At 42.3% G+C, this 27088-nt stretch overlaps 1 protein-coding gene across 5 annotated transcripts in view; it reads right to left on the bottom strand.

The window, feature by feature from the left end:
* dgkza (diacylglycerol kinase, zeta a) overlaps positions 1–27088 on the bottom strand; it is a 567459-nt gene that overhangs the window by 139008 nt on the left and 401363 nt on the right. For all 5 annotated transcript variants that reach the window (XM_078415104.1, XM_078415105.1, XM_078415101.1 and 2 more), the window contains 4 exons: positions 25806–25906; positions 20831–20910; positions 13759–13803; positions 12620–12689 (listed from right to left, as the gene is read on the bottom strand). In XM_078415104.1, coding sequence (XP_078271230.1) covers positions 12620–12689; positions 13759–13803; positions 20831–20910; positions 25806–25906 — 296 coding nt within the window. The remainder of the gene's footprint in view (positions 1–12619; positions 12690–13758; positions 13804–20830; positions 20911–25805; positions 25907–27088) is intronic.

Genomic DNA, 27088 nt, shown 5'->3' with positions numbered 1-27088 from the left:
CAAAAACATATGGAGAAGAGAGGTGGCTCTGCAAGCCTGTTGCCACTGCAGAGGACGACGAACCCGAAGCATCAGGGGATCTCAAACTATCTAACAACACAGATGAGGAGGACTGTAACACAAACAGAACTGTTTAGAACTGGAGGCAGAATCATTGGCAGAGACTCCACAGGTTTGCTGAGAATTTGTGGAGAACTGAACTTGAACTTGGCGGCAGATAAGTCCGGTTTGCCCACTCAACCTGCCCTTTCCATTCACAAAGTCCCACTCGTCCTACTTCTAAAGCCTAACAGCTTCACATTTTACTGTGTGCCATTTTGCAAAGTCTTTCCTTGACAGAAATTGGTCATCTTTCCCCTTCGTTACTCTCAGGGAAATTATAGCCACTGGCACATCCCTCTGCTGTAAAATGTGATGGATTCAGCTGAGGTCAGCATCATCTGTCCACTGGCCAGGGTCCATTCTTACTGCAATAAGCATGGGTGTGGCTGTTTTAAATCTCCAAACCTGGCCTTCTCCTGCCTGATATTTATTTACCAGCAAGAATCTCCACTAGCCAGTTCACATTCTCCTCGCACGTCCAGAACCAGGGGCCACAGTCTCAGAATAAAGGGGATGCCATTTAAAACCGAGGCGAGAAGGAACTTTTTCACCCAGAGAGTTGTGAAATTGTGGAATTCTCTGCCACAGAGGGCAGTGGAGGCCAAATCACTGGATGAATTTGAGTTAGATAGAGCTCTAGGGGCTAGCGGAATCAAGGGATATGGGGAGAAGTTGGGCACAGGTTACTGATTGTGGATGATCAGCCATGATCACAATGAATGGTGGTGCTGGCTCGAAGGGCCGAATGGCCTCCTGCATAGCTGTTTCAACAGCTATCACTTTCTAACCATACAACTACAATCTGCTAAAAGTTAAACCTTGTATCCTCTAAGGTCTTGGCAGTGCCTCATGATCCTTGACTCGTCCCAACATGTAGCAGTGAATTTATTCACATTTTTTGATAACATGTATTCCTTTCTTTGTTTGTGGTCTCCCTGTCATCTGAAGCCAAGTGAACAAGCAGATGATTTAGTTGGAAGCTCTAGGCATCACTAATTTATCACTGGTTGTTTAGAATCTTATGATTGATGACAAACTTTCCCCCCCAATATGTCCCTTTAGCTCTCTAAGCCCTGCCGATATGGCATCAATCATACTGGGACGGACCATGTATCTCACAGCTGTAAGTTGTCGTCCACAAATGCTGCCCTCCCACCTTTCTATATCCTATTCATACAAACTTTAGACATGTCTTTAGTGCACTAGCTTTTATCGTGGTAGCTTTAAATCCCCTCTCATTCATTTTTCACCAAGACAGTAACTACTCATTCCTGAAGGGTCCCACAGATGCAGAGACATTATAAATCTTACCCAAATTGGCATTCCCCATTCAAGAGCCAAGTCAGTAAGATCAGCAAACTCAACGCACACCCACCACGGAGGGAGTACCGGCTGTCAAAAGGTGCTGACTTCAAACCAAAAGAGCCAAATGACCTCTCAGGAGGACAACAAAGACAATGGTATAGAAAATCAGATGCCTGGGGCTGTTTTGTTAACAGCTCCATGCTGTTGAACATCATTTATTTTTCCACACTAGAATTCAATTGCAACCATTTCCATGTCCAATCACATTATTCCAGATATTCATTGTGCATTTCCGGTCACAATTTATCCTTGCAAGCTTCAATAATATAAAGCTAAGTCTCCACATTCTCTAAAAAATAATACATGGGAACGCCCTTACTTCAATTATTTTAAAAAACCTTCTTGGGACATGAGGCCAGAATAATTTTACTTAGGAGGTAACACCAAATGAAATAAATACCGCAAGCATTTATCAAGGTCACTCGAGATCATTGAAGTCATTAACCCAGTAAGGCGAACTGGGTGTTTTCTTAACAAAAAGGAAAATAGGTTATAGTTAAATGGAAGGCGGAGAAAAAATTGACATGTGGATAAGACAAAGGGACACTTTCATTCTTGGAAATAGCTTTCTCAGTTCACAAAATTACCTGATACCAATTCTTCTCATTACAGTTCATTAATTTTATCATCCTCCTTTCCCTGAAATATTTTTTTTCTGCAGATGGCAGACTCTACCAAATGGAAGTAGAATGTAGTCTCAGCTGGATAACTGTTGCAGAACAGAAGGTTTGTTTGCTGGTCACAGGGATGTCAAAGACAGCACTACTTATGTCATGTGCACTCATTTTAATTTTTTTTTAAACCTTACACAGAATGCCAGTATTTTCGCATGCGTATTTCCTTAACTACTATTTATCACCATTCGACAAGGAAATAAAATATTACAAATCAACTGGCACTTGCACACAGTGCTTGTCAAACGTCCATAACCAGTGCATAGAAAGGTTAAGGATCACCAACAATAGCTGTGGAATAAGTATTGAAATCATGTGCTCAATGACAAGTATATAACTCATTTTTTATTTACTAGCTAGGAGTGGATGCCTGAGTGGCCCCTTGCGGCCAGTAGAAAATAGACTGGACAAATCTGAACAATGTATCCTCCATCCGGACCTAGATCACAAAAACTGACATTGGAGTGGGAAGGCTAAATGAAGATTGCACGCAAGTCAAATTAGCCCAAGGCATGGCGGTCGGTCAAGTCTCCCTTCAGCTCCTCCTTCCCATGTAATAAAGAGTACCTTTAATTATCTTGAGTCTGAGCGCAGCAGTGCTTATAGGATTTCATTATCGCAAGTCAGCAACTATTGAGACACTCTGGAAAGCATTAAGCGATTACAGGCCACCAGGGTGAACTGCTGGCAATGATTCGCCCCAACGTTGAGTCGCAGGACAACGGGAAGCTAGGTCGAGTGAAAGAGCAGCAATTAGCAAATCTGAAACTCCTGCCGGGGCCAGACGTATAATTAGGCACAGCTGTGACTGGAGATGAGACATATTTAAAGGCAAGGGGAAAAAAAAAAAAGCTCTAAAAAATTGAGAGCTAACCACAGACCCAACCGAGCAGCCACACTCACTTGTTAACTAGTATTGTTTCTCAGGCAGCTGAGATTACATCTGCTACAAGTGTGCGATTTTCATGGGGGTCAAATTCTCGTAACAGGGCAAAAATGAGTTTTTAAAAATAGGTACGTTTGTATAAAAAATAGTGAGGTACAGCCTGGTAATTGCTTAATATACAAAATCGAAAATAAAACGATATCAGATTCTAAAAGTTTACAATGCTTTACCTTTTGAACTGCAAAATGTTGGGAGGAAAGAAATGCAGCAGATTTCAACAGACAAAAGCTCTGCTGGAGGGCTGCTTCCCAGAGACCCATTGAAAGGATTCTATCTGACTGACCCTGCAGGTCAAAGGTTTACGGTAATTTATGAGGGCATCCATTTTGTCAATGCCAAAGGGGAACAATACCCCAAAGGGCGTAAGGTCTTGGATTCCAAGTACTCACACTAGAAAAGGACAGAGGGAATTAGAGTTTAAAGAATGCCTCTTCTCGGAGGGATGGTCTATATTTTTTTGAGGAGAGGATTGTGGTGGTCGACGCCAAATCTCAAGAATCTGTTCCATCTGCTTTCAGCTGGCAGCCAGTGTTCTGAGCAGAGACTGGCAACTTCACAAACAGTACCCGACTCCAAACACAGCAGGGCATTAAAACAATTACTAAGTCGGAGTACCTGACCCGATCGCTCGTGAGATTTACAGGTGGGCTACGTTGGGAATGACAGGTGAATAGTTGATGCGCTGAGGATAGGCTCTCCAAACTGGGAAAAAAATCGTGGAAGGTTGGACTTGATAGAATAGATAGTTTATGGTGTGCTGAGAAATGGAGGCTGATAGAGTCTAGTCTCATAAGCATCTTACACTTCCATCAACTTTAATAACATTTCTTCCAAATCTCTGCTGCCCATATCCTCTCACATCATGCACTGGTAATCCAAGGCCCCATGTTAGCCACGTTGAGATGTGTTCAACGCAAAATTCTTATCCTGGTTTTCTCATCCTACATGTCTTAACACTTACCGTCTCTGTAACCATGTCCAGCAGCAATATTCTCTGAGGACTTTACATTCCCAAAAATTCAGATCTCCAACCCAGTGCCGTTGCTAGGGCAACGGACCTTTATGGCCACGTTCAGACTCTACATTTTTAACAACTTCGAATTTGAAGGATACAAGACAGCGCTGGAAATATCGTGAATCTTGAGTACTGCCTCTGTGTATGGTGTGTAACTCTATTATTACACTTTAGTATTTAAGTATGATTGTGTCCATATATGGTAAGAATTTTACTGAACTGTATGTAAAGGGGACATGTATATGTAGCTGGGAACATGTGACAATAAAGTACTATTGAAAAGTACCATTGAGACCTCCCCTGCATGCCTATTTCTTCAGACCACCACTGCCTTCGGCTCAGGTGTACCCTCTTTGCACCCTTTCATTCCCTTAGCACATCCATCATTGATCACCTATCCTAATATTTACCGACTTGGTGTGAAATCTTATTAAGGCATCTGTGAACTGCCTTCACATGTTTTATCGTATTAAAAAAGCTCCACAAACAGTATGTTGCAGTTTTGACTTTCCTGGTGGTAAATGAAGCACCCTGACTTTCTGTGAGTGTAACTAAGGTTCAGTGGTTGAGTTCTGTGTCTGAGTTAGACATGTCATTTAAAGTCCAGAGGGGCGCTTTGGTGCAGTACCGATGCAGCTCCACAGACTTATTGTCACTTGGATAAAATACTAAACAAAAGCCCTTGATAGACACAAAATGCTGGAGTAACTCAGCGGGACAGGCAGCATCACTGGAGAGAAGGAATGAGTGATGTTTCGGGCTGAGGCCTGTCCTAAGAAGGGTCTCGACCTGAAACATCACCCACTCCTTCTCTCCAGAGATGCTGCCTGTCCCTCTGAGCTACTCCAGCATTTTGAGTCTATCTTCGGTTTCAACCAGCATCGGCAGTTCCTGCCTAAACAAAAGCCCTTTCTGCCCTCTTAGATAGAAGTAAAAGATCCCATAACAACTAATTTTAAGAGCAGGAGAATTTTCTCCACACCTGGCCAACATCCACGGAAACAAGATATATGATCGATATCATGTCTTTATGTGTGGGAGCTGGCACAGGACAAATTGAGCCAGTCCGTGGTGATTTGTCTCAATGCATCAGTAATTCATCAGCTGCAAATGGGCCATGCAGTGGTAGAGGCACTGACTCACAACTCCAGTATCTCAGGTTCAATCCTGACCTCCAATGCTGCCAATGCAGAGTGTACATGTTCTCCCTGTGATCGTATCGGTTTCCCCTGGTTGCTCTTTTATCCCCTTCCCTTGGGTTGGTAAGCTGTCAATTATCAATTGTCCCTCGTGCGTAAATTGATGGTAGAACCTGCAGGGAGCTGATCGAGTGCGGGAGAAGAAAATGGGATTAGTGGAGGAATAGTGTAAATGTGTGCTTGATGGTCAGTGGAGAAAACCATTGGGCCAAAGGCCAAAGCTATATGTGCTGTTAAATTCTGTGACTCTAATGCACTTTGGAGTGGCCTGAGGTCATACATTTCCAATGGAATTCGCTTTCAATATTTAAGTGAGAATGTTTAATCCAAAGATTGTAAATAATAGTGACAAAAATGAACTAGGTTTCCTGAGGCAAGGTCTTGATGGTATTTAAAAGTTAAGGAATGACCATTAAAAAAAAGCATGACTATATCAAAGACAAGCCCAAGACTGGGTCAATCCTCTAGTTTTATGGCTACCAAGCAGAAAGTCTTCACAATATTTCTGATGCATCATGAGAGAATCAAGATACATTTCAACTTTCTTCATATAATGTTCAGAGGAACATCACTGCTAGAAATCAATTGAACGACTGCACCCTTGTGGAAATTAATATTCTGTATTCATTCATATTATCTGAGGACTTAGTAATGAAGACCTGAGGTCAGCAACATGAACTCAAAATGTGTGGTGTTAAAACGTTTTAAAAAGATTTAAACTCCTGCGTACTCTATTGCGTTGCCTTTCAATTCCAAGGGTTTTGTGAGATTCAGCGAGCAGGACAGGCGGGCTGAACTGGACTTCTCAAGTAGTCCCACGAATGGTGTTGTACTATGAGAAGCTCCTTTTTTAAATTCAGAGTTCTGAATTATATTACAATCTTTTGGGGGGAGCTGGCATCTCCTCCACTTCCCTCCTACTCTATCTTTTAAAAACTACTCACTCCTCCCGAAATCTCTGCTCTGTCTCAGGGCTTCATTCTTTATGATGTGTTGTGCCATCTTTTATACTTTAAACAGTGATGTATTAGCACACGTCAGCCCATTTAGCTAGGACCACCAAACTTCCCCTCTCCGGAGTTCTGTTCCCTTCCATTTTGCTCTTTACTCCCACTCTCACTCGCCTTCAATGCTTCACACTGCTTAGTTGCACTTTTAAAAACTCTTTCCTTCATTTGCTGACAGGCTTGTTTCTACTTTCCATCTGCTCTCTCTTTCACTTTCATACTCTGGATCATATTCTCTGGTACTTCATAAATTAACTCCTCTCTCTACACATCTGGATTTTTTGTTTCCTTCGGCCCTCTGTGCACTCAGTTTTGCCTAGTAGTCTCCCTCCTGCAACAGTTCAAAGCCTCCACTCTGCTCTGATACCATTTATTTTGCAGCGAGAACCGGTGTTTATTCCTGTTTACTTTCAAATAACTTTCTTTGCTCTGAATAATCCTGCAACATGTTGTCCATATTCTTTTTCGTTCTTCGCCTGCTTTTACAACTACGACAGCATCAAAGCATGCAGCTTGCCTCTCACTTCAGCAGGTGAATTTAAAGTGGGCTGTGGCACTGATGTATTAATCAAGAAGGAACACGATACGAGTCCTGGGTCAAATGCCTAATCTCAGGCGAGAGCAATGAGCATCACAATTGGTCTCATACCCTGGCTGGGGAGAAAGAAAATTAATCACGCAGGTTCCCCAAACCAGCGATCTTTGTCAGAACTTCTGTAACAGGAGATAAGCAGACCTTGTTGCAGACTGACTGGCTGGGAATGTTGCTAGACAAGGCAGCAGATTAGGTAGACTTCAGACTACAACCAGGATGATCGAGAATGATGCAGAGAATATTATTGCACCATGAACAAAACCAAATGAAAAGTGAAATGAAAAGTAAAATTAAAGAAGGGACCCAAAAGATCAAAGGAAGACAAATAACACCAGCAAATATAAAAACACCAGGGGCAGCACAGTGGGGCAGCAGAACAACTGATGCCTCACAGTGCCAGAGACACGAGTTTGATCCTGACTAAGGGTGCTGTCTGTATGAGTTTGTACGTTCTCCCTGTGACCGTGCGGGGCTTCTCCGGGTGCTCCAGTTACCTCCCACATTCCAAAGTCATGCAGGTTCATTGATTAATTGGCTTCTGTAAATTGCCCCTAGTGTGTGGGACATAGAACTAGGGTACAGGTGATCGATGGTCGGCGTGGACTCGGTGGGCTGAAGGGCCTGCTTCCATGCTGTATCCATGCTGTATCTCTAAACTAAACTAAACTATTCCACAAAAAAGATAAAGTTGTCCTCAACGTTCAGTGCAAGGCAGTTCTGCATGGACAGGTGTGACATTGAGGGAGAGCAGGGTAGCTTCCAGAGTCCATTCACCTCCTTAACATTTTCAGCATTTTACTACGTTAAATTGTCCTCTGTCTATACCTGCTTGTAATCGCCATTGTGCTACCTAATTAATTTTTTTTTTTTTTTTTTTGAAAAGCATATATACAAATAGAAATAAGAAAAAACACATTTGTTACAAAGTTCTTACATAGCTTCAATTTTTAAATTTTTGAAGAGAGAAAGTAAAAATAAAAATAAAAAACTATAAACTTGGGGAGAGAGAATAAGAGGGTTAATAAAAAAAAAAAAAGGATCTAACAATAAAAATTAAAGGGAGTAGATCCGGGAGACAATAACCACAGTTGTACATCCAACCCCTAACTCAAGTTTCAACTTTTAATTTAAATTTTTTTATTTTAGTCCTGTGCCAAACCCATTTACTTTTCTAAAAATTCAATAAATGGAGACCATATTTTTAAAAATAACTCAGGTTTGTCGATTAAGGCAAACCTTATTTTTTCCAAATGCAGGGTCTCTGTCATTTCCGTAGTCCACATTTTAATTGTGGGGGTTATTGTTTTTTTCCAAAATTTAAGTATTAATTTTTTCGCAGTTATTAGACTGTAATCAAGAAAATGTACCTGACTTACTGTAAAATTTGTAGTATGTTCTGATAATCCTAATATAATTAATTTTGGGTCCATATCTAATTTTTTATTAATAACTTTAGAAACTATTTTAAAAATCTCCAACCAGAAGTTTTGCATTTTTATACAAGTTACGAAAATATGAGTTAAATTAGCTTCTTGAAATTGACATTTATCACAAATAGGAGAGATACTAGGAAAAATCCTATTTAATTTAGTCTTCGAATAATGTAATCTATGTATTATTTTAAATTGTATTAAGGAATGTCTAGTATTCAATGAACATTGATGTATATGTTGTAAGCTTTCATCCCATATATCTTGCATTATAAATTGATTCAATTCGTCCTCCCATGCTCGTCTATAAGATTCTGATGACGGAATGTCAGTGTCAAGGAGAGTATTGTAAATTAATTAATCAACAAATGGTCAATGAGGGAAAATCATCAAAATTGGTAACTCACAGCAAGCTGGGGAACTGGGGCAATAGTTGGAGTAAAATGCATGATTGTGGGAAACATATACATAGTTTAGAGGAGTGGACAGGCAGGTGGCAACATTGACACCAATGATGAAAGGAAATAAGAATGAAAATACAACCCCAACAATAAAATGGGCAGCACTATGAACAAATTTAGGGTGGCACAGTGGCACAGCGGCGCAGTGGTAGAGTTGCTGCTTTACAGCCACCAGAGCCCCGGGTTCGATGCTGACTATGGGACCCAAACAGTCTTTCCAGGTGAGACAGAGATTCACCTGCACCTCCTCCAACCTCATCTATTGTATCCGCTGCTCTAGATGTCAACGTCTTTACATCGGCGAAACCAAACACAGGCACGGCGATCGTTTCTCTCAACACCTTCGCTTACTCCGCCTTAACCAACCTGATCTCCCGGTGGCTGAGCACTTCAACTCCCCCTCCCACTCCCAGTCTGACCTTTCTGTCATGGGCCTCCTCCATTGTCATAGTGAGGCCCACCGCAAATTGGAGGAAAAGCACCTCATATTTCGCTTGGGCAGCTTGCAGCCCAGCGGTATGAACATTGACTTCTCCAACTTTAGATAGTTCCTCTGTCCCTCTCTTCCCCTCCCCCTTCCCAGTTCTCTATCTTCCTGTCTCCACCTATATCCTTCCTTTGTCCTGCCCCCCTGACATCAGTCTGAAGAAGGGTCTCGACCCGAAACGTCACCCATTCCTTCTCTCCTGAGATGCTGCCTGACCTGCTGAGTTACTCCAGCATTTTGTGAAATAAACACCTTTGATTTGTACCAGCATCTGCAGTTATTTTCTTACACTGACTATGGGTCCTTGTCTACATGGACTTTTGTGCGTTCTTCCCGTGACCTTCGTGGGTTTTCTCCGGGATTTCCAGTTTCCTCCCACACTCCAAAGACACACAGGTTTGTAGGCTAATCGGCTTGGTATAATTGTAAAGTGTCCCATGTGTGTGAAGGATAGTGTTAGTGTACGGGGATCGCCGGTCGGCGCGGACCCGGTGGGCCGAAGGGCCTGTTTCCACGCTGTATCTCTAAACTAATCTAAACTAACCTATACTAACCTGTGAATTCCAAACACAGCAGTGAAATCAAAGCTATCGCAGTTAAATAAATGTAATCTTTTTAAAACATCCGTAGATGCAAAATGCATTAAAACATGGATTAACTGGAGGAGACGGATTACAAGTGTAAAAGGATGATCAATCTGTATAAGATACTTGTTAGGTCACTGAGCACTGATGTCCTTTATGGAACAGTGAGCAGAGGCATGAAGAATGATTGCCTGGTAGATTCAATATTATGATATTTGCAATGGAAAGCTTGAAATATGCTCACAGTATTTACTGGTCTTCAGGTTTTAATAGAACTGTTGAATGTTTTAAAAGCTTTGAGAGGATAAACAGCAAAAGCAAATGGATAGTTCACCAGTACTAGAGGGAGTTAATGTAAGGTTTGTTCTAAAAATACCGTTAAAAATGAGAACAACATTTTTTGTAAAAGAATTAATGGATTACATAGTCCAGCACCACAAGTGACTGCCAAAAACTGCCAGTAACTGCATTTGTAACATGGAATCAGTAAACTGAATTAAAATGGTAAACATGATGAATGGACAGGGGAATAATGCTTTGGTTCATAGCTCTATAGATGCATTGTGGGCCAAATGACTCACTATGGCATTTTTTTTTCATATTTCATATTTCAGATACAGCGCGGAAACAGGCCTTTTCGGCCCACCAAGTCCGCGCCGCCCAGCGATCCCCGCACACTAACACTATCCTACAAACATTAGGGACAATTTTTACATTTACCCAGTCAATTAACCTACATACCTGTACGTCTTTGGAGTGTGGGAGGAAACCGAAGATCTCGGAGAAAACCCACGCAGGTCAGGGGGAGAACGTACATATTACTTTCAAAGTAGGCATTGGGAAACTAAATATTTCTACTATATCCATCTTCCATCAGGTTCTGAGATTCTGAATAATTATTACAGCATATTCCTCTCAGTAGTTTGTGACATAATGAATAGTCTTCCATTTTCCCATCTCAATAGACCTATTAGCAATCCTGAATCCTGAATTCATCAAGAGTCCTTCTCCCATCCACACCATAGTCCTCGCTCTTCAGGCTCCGTGAATGATCCAAGTAAACACAACATAACATTCCCCTTTCACAAGGATGTGTGATTTATTTAATAAACATGACATCACAATGCTCTTGCCAGGGTCTGCAAGATCCTAACACTACAGAAACCTCCGTCAACCCATTCTTATTGAGACCCGAGTTATTAATTCACTGCTGTTCAACAAGATCTACAGATCATAATTTGAAACGATTAAGGAAGGTCATGAGGTCATAAATGATGGGCGCAGAATTAGGCTATTTGGCCCATCAAGTCTACTCCACCATTCAACCATGGCTAATCTATTTCTCCCTCCTTACCCCATTCTCCTGCCTTCTCCCCATAACCCCTGACACCCATACCAATCAAGAATCTATCTATCTCTGCATTGAAAATATCCATTGACTCGGCCTCCACAACCTACTGAGGCAAAGAATTCCACAGGAGAGAAAGAGCAGTGAAATTCATAAATGCCGCACCAAATTCTCCATAATTCCACATTTTAATAGATGTGCTTGAGCTAGACAGCCAAGTAATCCAGCGACTTTAAGTATTTTGCCACTCCTTATGTAGGAGTCATTTTCTCCTGTAATGCAGTACTAAGAGATTGGTTGTGACTTGGATGAGGCAGTGGATGGATGGGAAGTAGCGTTGCCTTTTTATTTGGGTGTTTGACGGGTGATGAGTGCAGTATTGTTTCAGTGTTGATCTACGCTAGGGTTTATTTCCAAATCACTGACTGGATATAACATATATCTAAAAATGGTCTGCACACTGTAATGGCGATCGCAACGCCCAGCAATTTATTGGTTTGGTATTGTCCATTAAAAGGGATTGTGCACTTTGGTGGTGGACCCTGCATCCAATATTCATTCCTTTGAAATTCCCTTTTAAAGGACCAATCCATGCTGAACAAATTGCTTAAGTAAGGCAGAGGGTGGCCGATCTGCGGAACTCATTGCCACAGATGGCAGTGGAGGCCAAGACATTGGACATTTTTAAAGCTAAGATTGAGAGGTTCTTGATTAGTAAGGACTTTAAAGGTTAAAGGGCGTAAAAGGGAGAAGGTAGGAGAAATGGGTTGAGAGGGGAAAAATAGATCAGTCATGATCGAATGGTGGAGCAAACTTGATGGGCCGATTGGCCTAATTCTCTTCCATGTCTTCCTGTCCAGGGTCTTGTATCCCTCCAAACCTTACCTATCCATGCACCTGCCTAATTTATTTTTAAATGTTGCAACCCCTACCAGTAAATCTCTACCACATCCTCCGGCAACTAGTACCATGTATGCACCACTGTCTATGTGAAAAGGCTCTCCCCTTCTAAATCTAAATATTCACCCTCGTGAATATAGTATTGTGGCTGTTCACCTTATCTGTACCCCTCATGATTTCATAAGGTCACTATTCGGCCTCCTATGCTTCAGGGAAAAAAATTCACTGAAGTTTCAGCCCAAATTATTAATGTAAATAGCGAACAACAGTGGAGCCAGCACCAAAACCTAGCACCCAGCACGGCAGCTGTTACAGGCCACCAATCTGATAAACAAGCCTCTACCACCACCCTGTTTCCTACCTTCAAGCCAAGGTAGGAAACAATTCTTTGTTTCCAAATCCTTCAAAGGCATTTGACAAATATAAATAATTCAACTATTTGGGGAATCCAGTGACAATGAGAATGCTTCTCCAGTATGCATAATGCCTTTGAAATTGGTACTTACAGTCCAGAAAACACCATTTTGGAGACAGCTTCTGTGAAGACAAGGTTCTCGACTTGTTGCCATTGTCCTCCTGCAAAGGGACATGAAAGGAACCCTTTAGTACATAAATAACTTTCTTTGTGAACATGAAATACAGCGGGGTACAATGGAGCTGTTGGTTTATTGTTCCCATCTCGAAGATGGAGAATATATTGGGCTTGAACCATTGTGAGCCACACTGGTAAGGAGAATGTGGGTTTTATGTTCTGGTTTGCCACACATCGCCATGGATCAAGGTAGCCCACAAAGCTTCCCTGTCTCCATCGGCTGCTCGACACATGGATGTGGCCACAGGTAGAATGTTCATAATGTGGCCTTTCAGACACAGTTAATTAGTCTGCTAAATCTTCCACTGCTTGGCATTGTTCAAAACAGAAACAAGTGAATTCACGATAGTGTCAAAGGGTGCGACACAATGCATAGATCGAAACCAGGACAAGACAAACATCAATGGCAAGAAGACATAACCAATACATCAATAAAGAAGCCACAGGCGTCCAACGTGACAAAGGCAACAAAACAGGCCAACTATTTTGACTAGATCAAGCTAGTGTGCGTGATATGAAAGTAGTACTATCGAGGGAAACAACTGGTGAATTTGAGGCTGGCAATTGTTCTAATAGCTTCATCATCAGATTCTCAGGATTCAGATGGTGAGAGGACCTGGATTATACTTCACACGTTTCCCTGCCTGCACAGCTGAGCCTCAGCTCATTAAATGGGATTGCACAGCAGTTGCGCTGGATTGTCCAACACTACTGCACTGAGGAACACTTCACTAAGTGGATGCTTTTTTTAAACTCCTTTAAGTGGTTTGTGATCTCACTTTGTGTTCTAAGGAGAGAAAAAACCTCAACATGGAGTGTTCTAGCGTCAAAGGAGTTTGGCCACTGGACAAACAATACAATGTTTTAGCTGTTCTTGTACCATTGAACCGATGGTTCACATGCAAACCATCCACATGCAAACGGCGATTACAGAAAACAGCCCACACAAATCACTACAGCAGTCCCTGCGTGCACACGGGAAGATGTATTCATGCTCAGTTGGGAATAGCTTTAGGTGCAGGTCAGCACATGCCATCAAGTGATATCACAAACCTGCAGCACCAGATGCTGTAGCGAGGGATGGACCAGGGGGAAATCCTGTGAAAGAGTAGAACATCTTGCATTGCATCAATGACAGGGATATTTTTGTACCCATCCTGACTGGATTTTGTTATCTCAAGACCGATACAAATACATCAGAAATGTGCGGCAAGCAGCAGGACAAAGGTCATCAGACGGAGACATTTTCAAGCATTTTGCTGGAATCAGCAGCACTAACCAAACTCTCCCTTAGCAACCGATGTTTCGTAGGGTGTGGCAAGTGTGGCAACAGAGGGGACGGGGGAAGTGTCTGACAGGGGGTGGGTTGAGGTAAGAACGGGAAGAGTCTGCCAAGAAATGGGAAGGGAGGTGGAGAAATGGGAAACGCAGATAATAAATAATAGATCATAAATAACTGAAGCTAAAGATAGACCCATTCCTTCTCTCTGGAGATGATGCCTGTCCCGCTGAGTTACTCCAGCTTTTTGTGTCTATCTTCGGTTTAAACCAGCATCTGCAGTTCACTTCCTACACAATAACCGAAGCTAGTTAGATAGCAGCTCTGGAGCCCTGGGGATACATTTTACCTGGTCTGAGAAAATAAGAAATAGCAGATTTCTAGCAAATATCAGCAAGGGGAGCAGTCTCAGCCCCTTGAGCATGTTCTATCATCCAATAAGGTTATGGCCCATTTCCTTGGATTTACTTCATGTCTAAAAACCTTTCAGTCTTGTTTTTGAATCTTGTAACAGAGCTTCATCAGCTCTCATGGGTTCATAAGTTCCAAAGATGAACTACCTTTTAGTTGAAACCTCTTCTCGTCTCTTTCCTGAATGCCCAATCTCTCTTCTTGAGACCATGCCTCACGTGAGGTCACTCCAGCTGGGGCAAGAACAATTCCACCTCTACCCTACCAAGCCCCTAAGAATTTTCTATAGTTACAACGTCAAATAAATCCATGTCGACTCCTATTTGCATTTTCCGAGTGCCTTGTTACTATTTCCTTCACTATAGATCGCAGCATTTTCCACATTACTGATGTCAGGGTAATCACACAACAGTTCTAGATTTTCTCTTGCCTTCCTCTCTTATATAGTGGGATTACAGTAAGCAACAGCAAACTAATGCGAGTTGCTCAAACAGCCATGGAAGTTTGGAAGTCGACAACCAGTGCATTCACCAAATCCACAACCACCACCTTCAAAACCCAAGGATGTAGGTCATTAGATTTTGGTGATTCATCAGCTCGTCCATTAATTTCACTCGGGCTATTTTTAAACTAAAGTTATTTTATTTGAGCTCTTCATTTATCTAAATCTATGGTCTTACACTATTTCCAGGTTTTCTGCAATGGTCGGCACAAAATATTTGTGTAAATTTCTCTACCATTCTGCTTCAGTATAATTTCTCCTGTCTCTGTCTCTCAGGAACCCATCTGAACTTTATGAAGATATGAACATACAGTCCGTGAATGAAGGCAGCACAGTGACAAAGCTTGCAGAGTTAGTCAACCTCCAGTGATCCAGGTTCAATACTGACCTCGGGTGTTGCCCCCAGTTGCCGTAAATTGCACCTAATGTGCAGGGCAGTGGTGGAAACTGAGGACAGTTGATGGGAATTGGGGCAAGAATAGGTTACAGGGCAATCAGTGGAGAATGGTGTTCTTCTGTATAGCCACATGGACTCAATAGGAAACGTTGCCTTCTGCTCAGTGATAAAGAAATGTGAAGTATGGAAATATCCAGGGTGACCTGTCAATCTTATCACACATCTATCCACATCGGCGTCAATAATATGCAAAGACTCTGCTCTTTGATAAAGAGTGTTTCAAAGACTCATGGCCCTGAGAAAAAATATTTCACGTCTTAAATTGTTTAATTTTAGAGGTATGGCATGGAAACAGACCTTTCGGCCCACCGAGTCAGGCTGATCATCGATCATCCATTCACACTGGTTCTACATTATCCCAATTTTTCAGCCACTTCCTGCACATTGGGGGCAATTTTCTTTTTACAGAGGCCAATTAATCCACAAATCTGCATGTCTTTGGGATGTGGGAGGAAACTGGAGTACCCGATGGAAACGCACACAGTCACAGGAAGAACGCGCCCACTCCACACAGGCAGCATCCGAGGTTAGGATCATACTCGAGTCTCTGGTGCTATGAGGCAGCAGTTCTGCTAGCTGTACCACTTTTGAACAGTGACCCTTAATTCTAGCTCTCACAAAAGGACACATCCTCACTACACCCCTTCTGTCAAGACTACCCAAGTTCATTTATATCTCAGACAAGTTCCCTTTCGCTCTTCCAAGCATGGCCAACCTCTCCTCACATGACAGCTGCCCATTCAGCTAACATCACCTTTCCCATTTTGTGTACCTATGGAAGCTGTTATAATCTGTTTTGATGTCTCTTGCTGGCCTTCTCTCACATTCTATTTTTCCTTCCCTAATCAAAGCATTGGTTCTCCTTTACTGAACTGTAAAAAATTACTAATCCTCAGGCTTACTGGTTTTGGGGGGGAAATGATATAAGCCTTTCCTTTTGATCTCATACTTTATTTAACTCCTCTTGATAACCATAGCTGGACCACTTTTCATGTGTTTTTTTTTGCCTTGAACGGATACATGTAACTTGTAAATGATAAATTAAATATTTAAAAAGTTAGCCTGTTTATTGTCCGACAACTTTAATACAGTTTTCCAATATATCATAACCAACTCACACTTCCTGTCTTTGTGGATTTTTTAGATTTAGATTTAATAAGAGCATGGTTTCAATTTGCATTAAATGACATAATCTTTATATAAAATTCTATCATTTTATGATCATTGTTCCCATAAAGGTTCTTTAACTATCAGATCATCAGTTCACTCTTTTACACAGTACCAGATCCAAAATAGCCAATTCCTTTGTTCATTCCTCGCCATAACAAAACACAAAATATAGAATAAGCATTTCATCGTGCCATAAATTTATCCTCCACACCAATTTGCCCAGTCTACATGTAAGATTTTCCATTGTTACCATATTAGCCTTGATACTAGCTCCCTAATCAATATATCATAACCAACTCACACTTACATGACATTCGCTACTGATAACTCCCACCAATGTTTTCTGCCCTTCACTCAGCTCATCCAAACTAATCCAACCTCTTGCTCAGCCCATCCAAACTGGTCCAACCTCTTGATTTTCCGAGCAAGGATTTTTCATCTTTACCACCATTATTCCATTCATTAAAATCAGGGTCACCCCAACTCCTTTTCCATTTTGCCTACCTCTTCTCAAAGTTAAGTACACTGGAATATGTAACCATGTCTCTTTCGGATATAAGATCGCAGCCATTTATTTTTATTTGCACCCTAACTTATCAACCTTATTACAAATGCAAAGCACATTCAGATAAAAAGTCTTCAGTTTTACCTTGGTGTCATTTTTCCCTTCTTGGACTCTAGGTACAATAGACAATAGACAATAGACAATAGGTGCAGGAGTAGGCCATTCAACCCTTCGAGCCAGCACCGCCATTCAATGCGATCATGGCTGATCACTCTCAATCAGTACCCCGTTCCTGCCTTCTCCCCATACCCCCTCACTCCGCTATCCTTAAGAGCTCTAACCAGCTCTCTCTTGAAAGCATCCAACGAACTGGCCTCCACTGCCTTCTGAGGCAGAGAATTCCACACCTTCACCACTCTCTGACTGAAAAAGTTCTTCCTCATCTCCGTTCTAAATGGCCTGCATGCAACGCAACATCCTGAAAGATTTTCTTGATGTTACCCACTCTTGTTATCCAGCATGGTTGCACTCTCCTTTCTCTTTAAGTTTTAAATGTCCTCTCACCAGCCACACACCCTCCTCCCACACCAACAACCTTCACAAAAACTATTGAATTTAAGGGCTTCCTTTGGTGTTAGTTATTAAAATTGCCACTCAATACTTTCACGTAACGCTTGCCTAAATGGAACAGCTCCCCCTTTCCCTGTACTGAACCCAGCGGCCCACAAATCAAAACTCATTCCTCCCAATCCTTGAGCATCACTGATCAAATTTACCCAGTGCCTGTTTGCATGTGGCTCAGTTAGAAATCGAGAGATTATTACTTTAATAACATCCGGCACCAACCTGCAGTTTGGCTGCAGGGAACCATGAGATGTCAGTGGGATTCGCAGCTGGCTCCAGGACATTAATGACATTTCCGCAGCACCCTGGTTAAAATCATCATCCACCTTGCATCTTTTTTATCAATTCCCATACAACTTGGACCCACACGTTACTGATTCGTCCCAATGAACAGATCCCGATTCACCGGATTTAACTCTCCCAATTCCCCGTGGGATTTGGAACACAGCTTATCATCTCAGCTCTACAGGTGAGGATTCCTAGGCTCTTATCTCCCTGGTTTCAGATTGGGAAATCCTTCCGAGAGTGCAGGGTACAGAGTTGCACATGACAGGTTTGCACCAGAGATTTGACCAGAGTTGTTTTGTTAAGTTTTGTGTTTGCGATCTTGCACATCCTATCATAATGTGCAGGCCCCGTAGGCTTTTGTACCAGCCCTTTAAGCTTGATGTGCTACTTTCAAAGATGTGTGTGTGAACCCTTGCATTGGACGTAGCTTTAAAATGGTTTAGTTCAGTTTATTATTATTATTATTGTCACATGCACCGAGAAAGTGAAAGGCTGTTTTGTCGTGTGCTATCCAATCAGTGAAATGAATATACATGATTACAATCAAGCTATCCATGGTGTACAGATAAAGATTTGAAAGAGTGAAGCAATTGAACTGAATGATTGCAGATCAACTTCTGTCCCATCTAGTTCCTTTATATAACCTCTCTAGAGTGGCACAGAGGTAGAGTTGCTGCCTTACAGCGCCGGAGACCCAGGTTCGATCCTGACCACGGGTGCTGTTTGTACGGAGTTTGTACATTCCCCCGCTGATCGTGCAGGTTTTCTCCGGGATTTTGGTTTCCTCCCACACTACAAAGACGTACAGGTTTGTAGGTTAATTGGCTTGGTGTATGTGTAAAACTGTCCCCAGTGCGTGTAGGATAATGCTAATGTGCGGGGATCGCTGGTCGGCGCGGACACGGCGGTCCGAAGGTTCCTGTTCCTGCGCTGTTTCACTAAAACTAAAAAGTAAAAACTCTGCTCACTCTTCCGAGCAAAATCTATCAAACAATTCGCTGCAATAAACTTCTTCTGCTGGGTGTCAATCCATTTGATGCCAATCCGTGGCCTCTTAAACACTCCCTAATTTTCATTCCTTTCCCATGTCTCGTGCCTTCTGCAAATTTGAAGCCCCGTTCTTTCCTCCTGCATTCAACGTCAAACACAGCAGTGATCCTGCTGCTGAGCCCTGGGAAATACCATTGTATACTGAGCAAGTGATCCCCACTGCCCTTACATCAATCCCTCAACCAGTCAACGTGATTTCTTATCCATGTCAATAAAAAAGACACATTGACATGAAAGCTCTACATTTTCAAAGGCAATGTAGATCAAATAAATCTGATGATCAAAACTCTGGAGCTGCCAGAATAAAGTTACGCTGAAAGCTTTTTCATAAAGGTGACATTAGCTAGTTCTACTACTGAATGAATTCTATGAATATGAACAACAGAAACAAGAGATAAGCAAATACCAGTCTTCTGGACCTCAGGGTGCATGTACCATTCTGCCCTTACATGGACTCGTGTTCCAAAGGTACATCATCCCCAAACTGAAATTGCTCAGCCCTTCATTCTTCCTGTACTTCATATTTTCCAAGTGTTGTTCAGAGAAGCTAGAGTGAGACATTTTGTGGAGGGTGTTTTCCTTCCTGGGGAAGGGTGGGAATGTGGAGATGGAGGGGAAGGGGTGATCTCAAATCCTGGAGTATCTCTAGAGTGAACAGGTGGATTAATAGCTTTGACTCTGCAATGTTTGGTAAAGAATTACAAGAAGCCATCCAGTCTAAATTTTGAAGATAGACACAAAAAGCTGGAGTAACTCAGCCGGACAGGCAGCATCTCTAGAGAGACGGAATGGTGATGTTCCGGGTCGAGACCCTTCTTCAGACGGCTGTGGGTCTTGTTGCTTTTTACTTAGTATGGCTGTATGGTAACTCCAATTTCACTGTACCTTAATTGGTGCATGAGACAATAAATTGATTTTGAAATCTTGAAATCTTAAATTCTAATCAGTTGAGAGTATGTGAACAGTATGGATGCCTCTAGGATACTGGATACAGAAGGGACTGATTCTTAAATGAATGGTTAAAAAATGTCCTTCCTCTCAATTATAAAAGCATTTCTTTTAAGTTGGAAATATATGGCAGTTCCATCCCTCCCATCTCCATCTGGTTTACACTTGCTGTGAATCAGTAATCAAGAGCCCAGTAAGCTAACCTGTGCCCATGTCTGCACCAGTGTGGACAATATTTAACCCTGACAGTGCTCAAGCGTATCCTCTGGAATAGCCCTCCTTGGTCTTCTCTGCATCCCTCCAGGGTCAGACCAGAGTATGTTCAAGGAGTCCACTTCCGTTTCCATCTTACCAACGAACATCATTGTACCCAAGCAGGAATTCTCTGCCACAGAAGGTAGTTGAGGCCAGTTCATTGGCTATATTTAAGAGGGAGTTAGATGTGGCCCTTGTGGCTAAAGGGATCAGGGGGTATGGAGAGAAGGCAGGTACAGGTTACTGAGTTGGATGATCAGCCATGATCATATTGAATGGCGGTGCAGGCTCGAAGGGCCGAATGGCCTACTCCTGCAACTATTTTCTATGTTTCTAAAACACTCTAGTGCTCCAATAGGCAACGATACTCTTCTAGCCACCAATTTTCCTGCAGGTTTCTGGGTTTCAAAAGCACTGATTACTTTGAGCATTGCAGCAGTAATACCAGCAGCCATGACAAGGGGTAGTGCAGAGTAAACCTCCCCATTGCCACCAGAGATTTTCTATAAATCCCCATTAATTCAAACTGAATTCCAACATAATGAATGTGTTATGTGTTCGTGTAACAGTGAGTTATATTAACACCCCCCTCACCCCCAAACAAAAATAAAGCAAAGCAACCATCTCAAGACATACCTCCTGAAGCCTCTCGATGTGAGTGCGGCAGATCTCCAGGTTACTATCCCCAGGGATGACGATGATGCCCAAGGGCACAGCTGTAACAGGTCAAAAAAGGTATTTGAACCAAATGCACATGTCAAATCGACAATCAACAATAAAAAGACTTGCCGTCAAATTGCACCAAATACTTTACAGATGAGCATTTTCAAAATGTAATAACTATAATAATGTAGGAAATACAACAGCTCACAGGGTAAGACTGCACAAACAGCACTGCATTGATCATTTGCTTTTATTGGCTCTAGGGCAAATAGCATTCCAGACATCAGGACAACAAGGTCCAAATATTTAACATCTACTAAATTTTGTTTAGTTAATGGATACAGCATGGAAGCAGGCTCTTCGGCCCATCGAGTCCACGCCAACTATTGATCATCCACACAGTCGTTTCATGTCATCCCACTTTTGCATCTTGCAGAGTTGGGGCAGTTTGCAGTCAGGATCGAAGCCGAGTCTTTGGCGCTGCGACGCAGTAACATTACCACTGCGCCACTGTGCCGCCTACTACTTAATTAATGGACTCAGTGATTAACTACTTAATTCCGCATTGCGGTTAGTAACGGAGAGATTTTTAGCATTGGAATTCTCAGAACGATTGTCAGGCTGCCCTGATGGTTTGTATGTTCAACAATGGCGGAGTCAATGAGCTAAACCCTCCAATAGCTCCAGCTGGAATAGCACCCACAACGGTCACTGTGGCCTGTTAGTGCGTGACTAATGGGCAAACTAGGCACCAGTGCCCCACAGACCCTGGAGCACAGGCCTTCCAATGTGGAAGTGGCTGTCGGTCACATATCGACGTGTCCAGACCTAGCCGTGGTTCAGCATCCGACAGCAAGGCACGAGTTTCCACAGTGACCAGCGTGAAGCCATTAATATATCAATGCTGCTCTGGAAACATGGATATACACCATCCAAGCTCAGACAGTTGTTGACATTATTCCAGATACCACCCAAAGTTACTCTGGTGGCTCCACAGCAGCTTGTTGGGCCAGGCGATGACTAGCTGTAGAAGATTGTCAGGGAGCAAATGCAGTAAGAGTCTACTCTTCAATTGCAGGACAGCAGTGCCTCTGCTCAGCCTCTGCAAATGAACCAACATGGGGTCTTGTCAGACTGGCCATTCCCAATGCAGAATGTCAACAGACTGTCCCTTACAAAAACAGCTTCAAATACTGCCCCTCACCAGTGCAGGTTGCACTTCACCAGGGGGACACTGCCATCAGGATGAACGAGTCTATATTTCATACTTGACCAGGGCAAGTACCAAATGCTGTGTCCACCTGAGTAGGATAGGAAATATTTTGCACCATGCCAGGGTGAAGTGTGACTCTACTGTACCTCCTGGGACAGCAACTTCAGCCACTGTCCCGCAACAAGGCGAAAAACAAAATATGCTCTTTGTCACCAATATGCCGTACTGTAATATTATATATATAATTTTTTCCACTATCATCAAATTTGTCTGCGTGAATAATGGGAGTAATTTTGTGAAAGAGGAGTCCTTGGATTATTTTACAGCAGTTGTGCTAATATCAGAATCTACTCCCATTCTGAACCACAGGAAGCAAGTCCCCGAACCTCTTCGAACAGAGGATTTCAGCGAGCTCTGCCCATTACTAAGCCTTTTATAAGTGGTTTGCAGCTTTTGATTATTCGCACACAATCTGGCCCTCATTTTAGAACTTGGTTGGGGGTGGGGGTGGATGCTGGAGGCAGAAAGCAAAAATGGAACCAATGTGGAAGAGAAAATGCCGTGAGTGCGTGTTCTCATATGTGAAATGAGATTTTTCATTTAAAACGAATGCAGAGAAAACTATAACCAGGGGCATGATTGTGTAATTAGATGATTACGACCAATGCAAAGGATTGCGACTTGTATTCAAGTACAACTTGCGTGCCAGAAACGTTATTTGATTTCAACCTATTTCACAAATATGCTGACAAGTATTTCTGCAAACTTCCCCTCCTCCAGCCTGAGGATAAAGAATCCAGTCTCAAAGGGCACGGCAGTAAAGGCCAAAGTGGAGTAAATTATCCATCGGCAACAACATAAACACACAGCGCCGGCTCCACTAAATCCTCGAGCTGAACACTGTCACAAATCAACTTTTCCAACACAAACACATTTTGGTCTTAACCAAACATCTCTCCGCTCTTGACAAAAGTTCAGTCAGACTGGCTGCAGTGGTATTTTTTTAAATTATTGACCCATAAATACAACTGACCAGATCTGCCCTAAAGCTTTCAGATCAAAGGAGCTGATCCTGGTGTGGCAGCTCAATGCTTATGATCATCTCAAGCTTATTAACTCCGGCATTCCACAGCCTCAAACGGAGACATGCAGCAGATGTGTCAAGTACTGAATGGTGCTGTACCTTCCTCAACTCTCTCTTGCAGGCAGTGGGCAATGACCTGCACAGAAACCAGAATATTTATGACTACTTCTTTGAAAATAACAATATTTTTAAATCGCAATGATAACTAAGAATGAGTTTCAGAGATAGAGATGGGTGCATGCTCTGCAACAATCTCCACAATATCACGACCAGATCACATCATTATCAGCAGCTCATCTACTCAGAAGTTCATTTATTTGTGGCTTTTTATTTTATATTTATCCTTGTGAACAAAGTGGAACCTAGCTCAGCAGCACTGCTAGAAAAATTAAAATCTGCATATATTCAACAGAGAGTTTTCAATATTATTTTGCTGATGAATGGACAGTCTGATCATAAGGTCATAAGTGAATGGAGCAGAATTAGACCATTCGGCCCATCAAGTCTACTCCGCCATTCAATCATGGCTAATCTATCTCTCCCTCCAAACCCCATTCTCCCTGCCTTCCCCCCATAATCTCTGACACCCGTACCAATCAAGAATCTATCTACCTCTGCCGTAAAAGTATTCATTGACGTGGCCTCCACAGCCTTCCGTGGCAAAGAGTTCCACAGATTCACCACTCTCTGACTAAGTAAATTCCTCTTCATCTCCTTCCTAAAGGAACATTCTTTAATTCTGAGGTTATGACCCATGGACCTAGAAACATCCTCACCATATCCACTCTATCCAAGGCTTTAAGTGTTCAATGTTGAAATTAATGTCTTTCTTTATGTTTCTTCAGTCTCTGTGCTATTGTAAATTCAACCAGTTGTTGCTGACGGGTGCATAACCCAGTCGGACTAACATTGCACTTCCAGAATTCTCATATCTATATCCACACCAGGCAAAGCAGAACAGCTCATCAAAGCAGAACAGCTCACAGTCGGGGCTCGGCATTGTCAAGTGACAGTACATCAATGCCAAGAGAGTGCAAGACAGTGATCATGTATTGCGTCTGATTGAAGATGTGGTAACAAACACATGACAGTGCCTGTGATGCACAGGGTGTGTAATGATCACAGAATGGTGCATTTTATAATAATTGCAGTTACAAGCAGCGCAGTGCCTGTAATAAACTGGATGCGTAACAAACAGAGAATCATCTTTGTCATGCGATGGGTGCAGTTACAAAGCCAAGGCATGACTTGTGATACATCTCACCGAGCTGTTAACTGCACCTACTGGACTAGAGCAAGGTGTGGATGCAAAAACACAGTGTCTGTAATAGTGGGCAATGTTATGAACACAAGACATTGTCTGGAAAACACTGGGTATGGCTACAAATACAGGATCAAGTCTTTAATACTCTGGGTGTGGTTACAAACACAAACCCGTGCTTGTAATACACTGAAGATAGACATAAAAAGCTGGAGTAACTTAGCGGGACAGACAGCATCCCTGGAGAGAAGGAATGGGTGACGTTTCTGGTCGAGACCCTTCTTCAGACTGGAGTCTGAAGAAGGGTCTCGGCCCAAAACGTCACCCATTCCTTCTCTCCAGGGATGCTGCCTGACCCGCTGAGTTGCTCCAGCTTTTTGTGCCTATCTTTGGTTTAAACCAGCATCTGCAGTTCCTTCCTACACATGTAATACACTGGGTAGTTTTTACACGGCACAGTACCTGTACCACAGTAGCTACTATTCCAAGTACACGACAACTCTCGTAATTCAGAGGGGTGTGGATACAAACACAGGACAGTCCCAGCATGAAATACATCGCAAGGTGAGATCAGTCCGAGACCTTGTCTGGAGCTTGTCACAAACATCTAGTATTACCCAATGCTGCCACCTGGTGGTCATTTAGCAAACCTGTTAAAAATATATTGTTTATTTTTTTAACTTGCTGTCATTTGCCTGCTAAACAACCTCCTCCCCATAAGTTTGCTGAGAACAAGTCTCTGAACCTCGAAAGTAAAAAAAAAGTTTTTGCTTATAAAATAATTTTAAAATTCTGCCTGGACCATTATTTCTCTTTCAAAATGAACAAAGGCTGCTTGCTGAGACTAGGCTGGAATACAAAATCCTGTTGTGCTTCATCAGTAAAGTTGTGTCATCTTGTGATGACATCAGATGTTTGTGGGTGTTGATAATCTCACTAAGCTGTTTACTGCACCGAGAGCAAGCCAAATGCTTATACCCTTTCGATCCAGAATATTCATACCAATATAGTCATATCCTTTTTAAGAAATACTTTAAAAATTCTTCAGAACCAACCCCAGCACTGATTCTTCATGTAAATTCCAATAGAATTGGACAAACACAAGTTGTGTCAACCCTGATATCGGCTGAATGGATGCACTAAATATGCGCAGTCAATATTAGCTTTCAGTAAAAGATATTTTGCATCCAACTTGACTAAAAATATTTTATTAGACCATTGTTTTTTGGCGGGACCTTGCTATGCACAAGCTGGCTGCCACACTTGCCGACAATATTTCCTGATCTGTGAAGTGCTTTGGGTGGTAAAAGGCACTCTAGCTAGGTAGTATGTTCTTTAAAACAGGGAAGGAACGGACAGCTAGCCCTGTTCCAGCAATCCAGCCACTTACAGGCTTCCTTCAGCTTCTCCTTGTCGTAATGCAATGCTTCGTAGTCGTGCATGCTGATCCGATTCACACATATCTTCAGGCGTTCAGATACCATCTGCTGACTGAAGCAACAAAAAAAATTTTTTTCAATGGAATACAATGAAATCTTTAATTCAAAGACCCAAATTCAAACTACATAGTGAGTCGAGAAATAATGTTGACTTGTTTGCTTGTCAATAGACAATAGACAATAGGTGCAGGAGTAGGCCATTCAGCCCTTCGAGCCAGCACCGCCATTTAATGCGATCATGGCTGATCACTCTCAATCAGTACCCTGTTCCTGCCTTCTCCCCATACCCCCTGACTCCGCTATCCTTAAGAGCTCTATCCAGCTCTCTCTTGAATGCATTCAGAGAATTGGCCTCCTCTACCTTCTGAGGCAGAGAATTCCACAGATTCACAACTCTCTGACTGAAAAAGTTTTTCCTCATCTCAGTTCTAAATGGCCTACCCCTTATTCTTAAACTGTGGCCCCTTGTTCTGGACTCCCCCAACATTGGGAACATGTTTCCTGCCTCTAACGTGCCCAACCCCTTAATAATCTTATACGTTTCGATAAGATCTCCTCTCATCCTTCTAAATTCCAGTGTATACAAGCCTAGTCGCTCCAGTCTTTCAACATATGAAAGTCCCGCCATTCCGGGAATTAACCTAGTAAACCTACGCTGCACGCCCTCAATAGCAAGAATATCCTTCCTCAAATTTGGAGACCAAAACTGCACACAGTACTCCAGGTGCGGTCTCACAGTATTCCAGGTGCTTGTCAATGTGTTTGTCTTAGACAAATGAATGAACAATGGAATATTGTGATGTCTTATGAGGATTGGTGAGCTGTTCTTGCATTACACCATGAAATTGAAACAACATAATTTGGCATAGACAAACCAAACAACCTTCTCCCAACTAACAATGATCTATTCTACATTTCCCTTGATCTCCATTCCCGTTGTCCTGCTTTTCACACCTTACACTGCCTTATCTATACACTTCCTTATCTAATAATAATAATAATAATAATATATTCCTTTATTCGTCTCACACCAGGGAAATTTACAGTGTTGCAGCAGCAAAGTGAGAGAGAGCAAGAGAGCAAAAGATCATTCATTATAAATAAAAGATACATAAATTGTCATCAGTTTTCTCTGTGTTCTTAGCTGTTATTGTTGACTCTTCTGCTGGGAGCAGTGCTGGTTGTGCAGTCTCACAGCAGCGGGAAGGAAGGACCTCCTATATCTCTCCTTCAC

This window comes from Rhinoraja longicauda, chromosome 18 (genome assembly GCF_053455715.1).
Source record: "Rhinoraja longicauda isolate Sanriku21f chromosome 18, sRhiLon1.1, whole genome shotgun sequence".
Taxonomy (NCBI): domain Eukaryota; kingdom Metazoa; phylum Chordata; class Chondrichthyes; order Rajiformes; family Arhynchobatidae; genus Rhinoraja; species Rhinoraja longicauda.
This window is presented reverse-complemented; position numbering and strand designations above follow the sequence as displayed.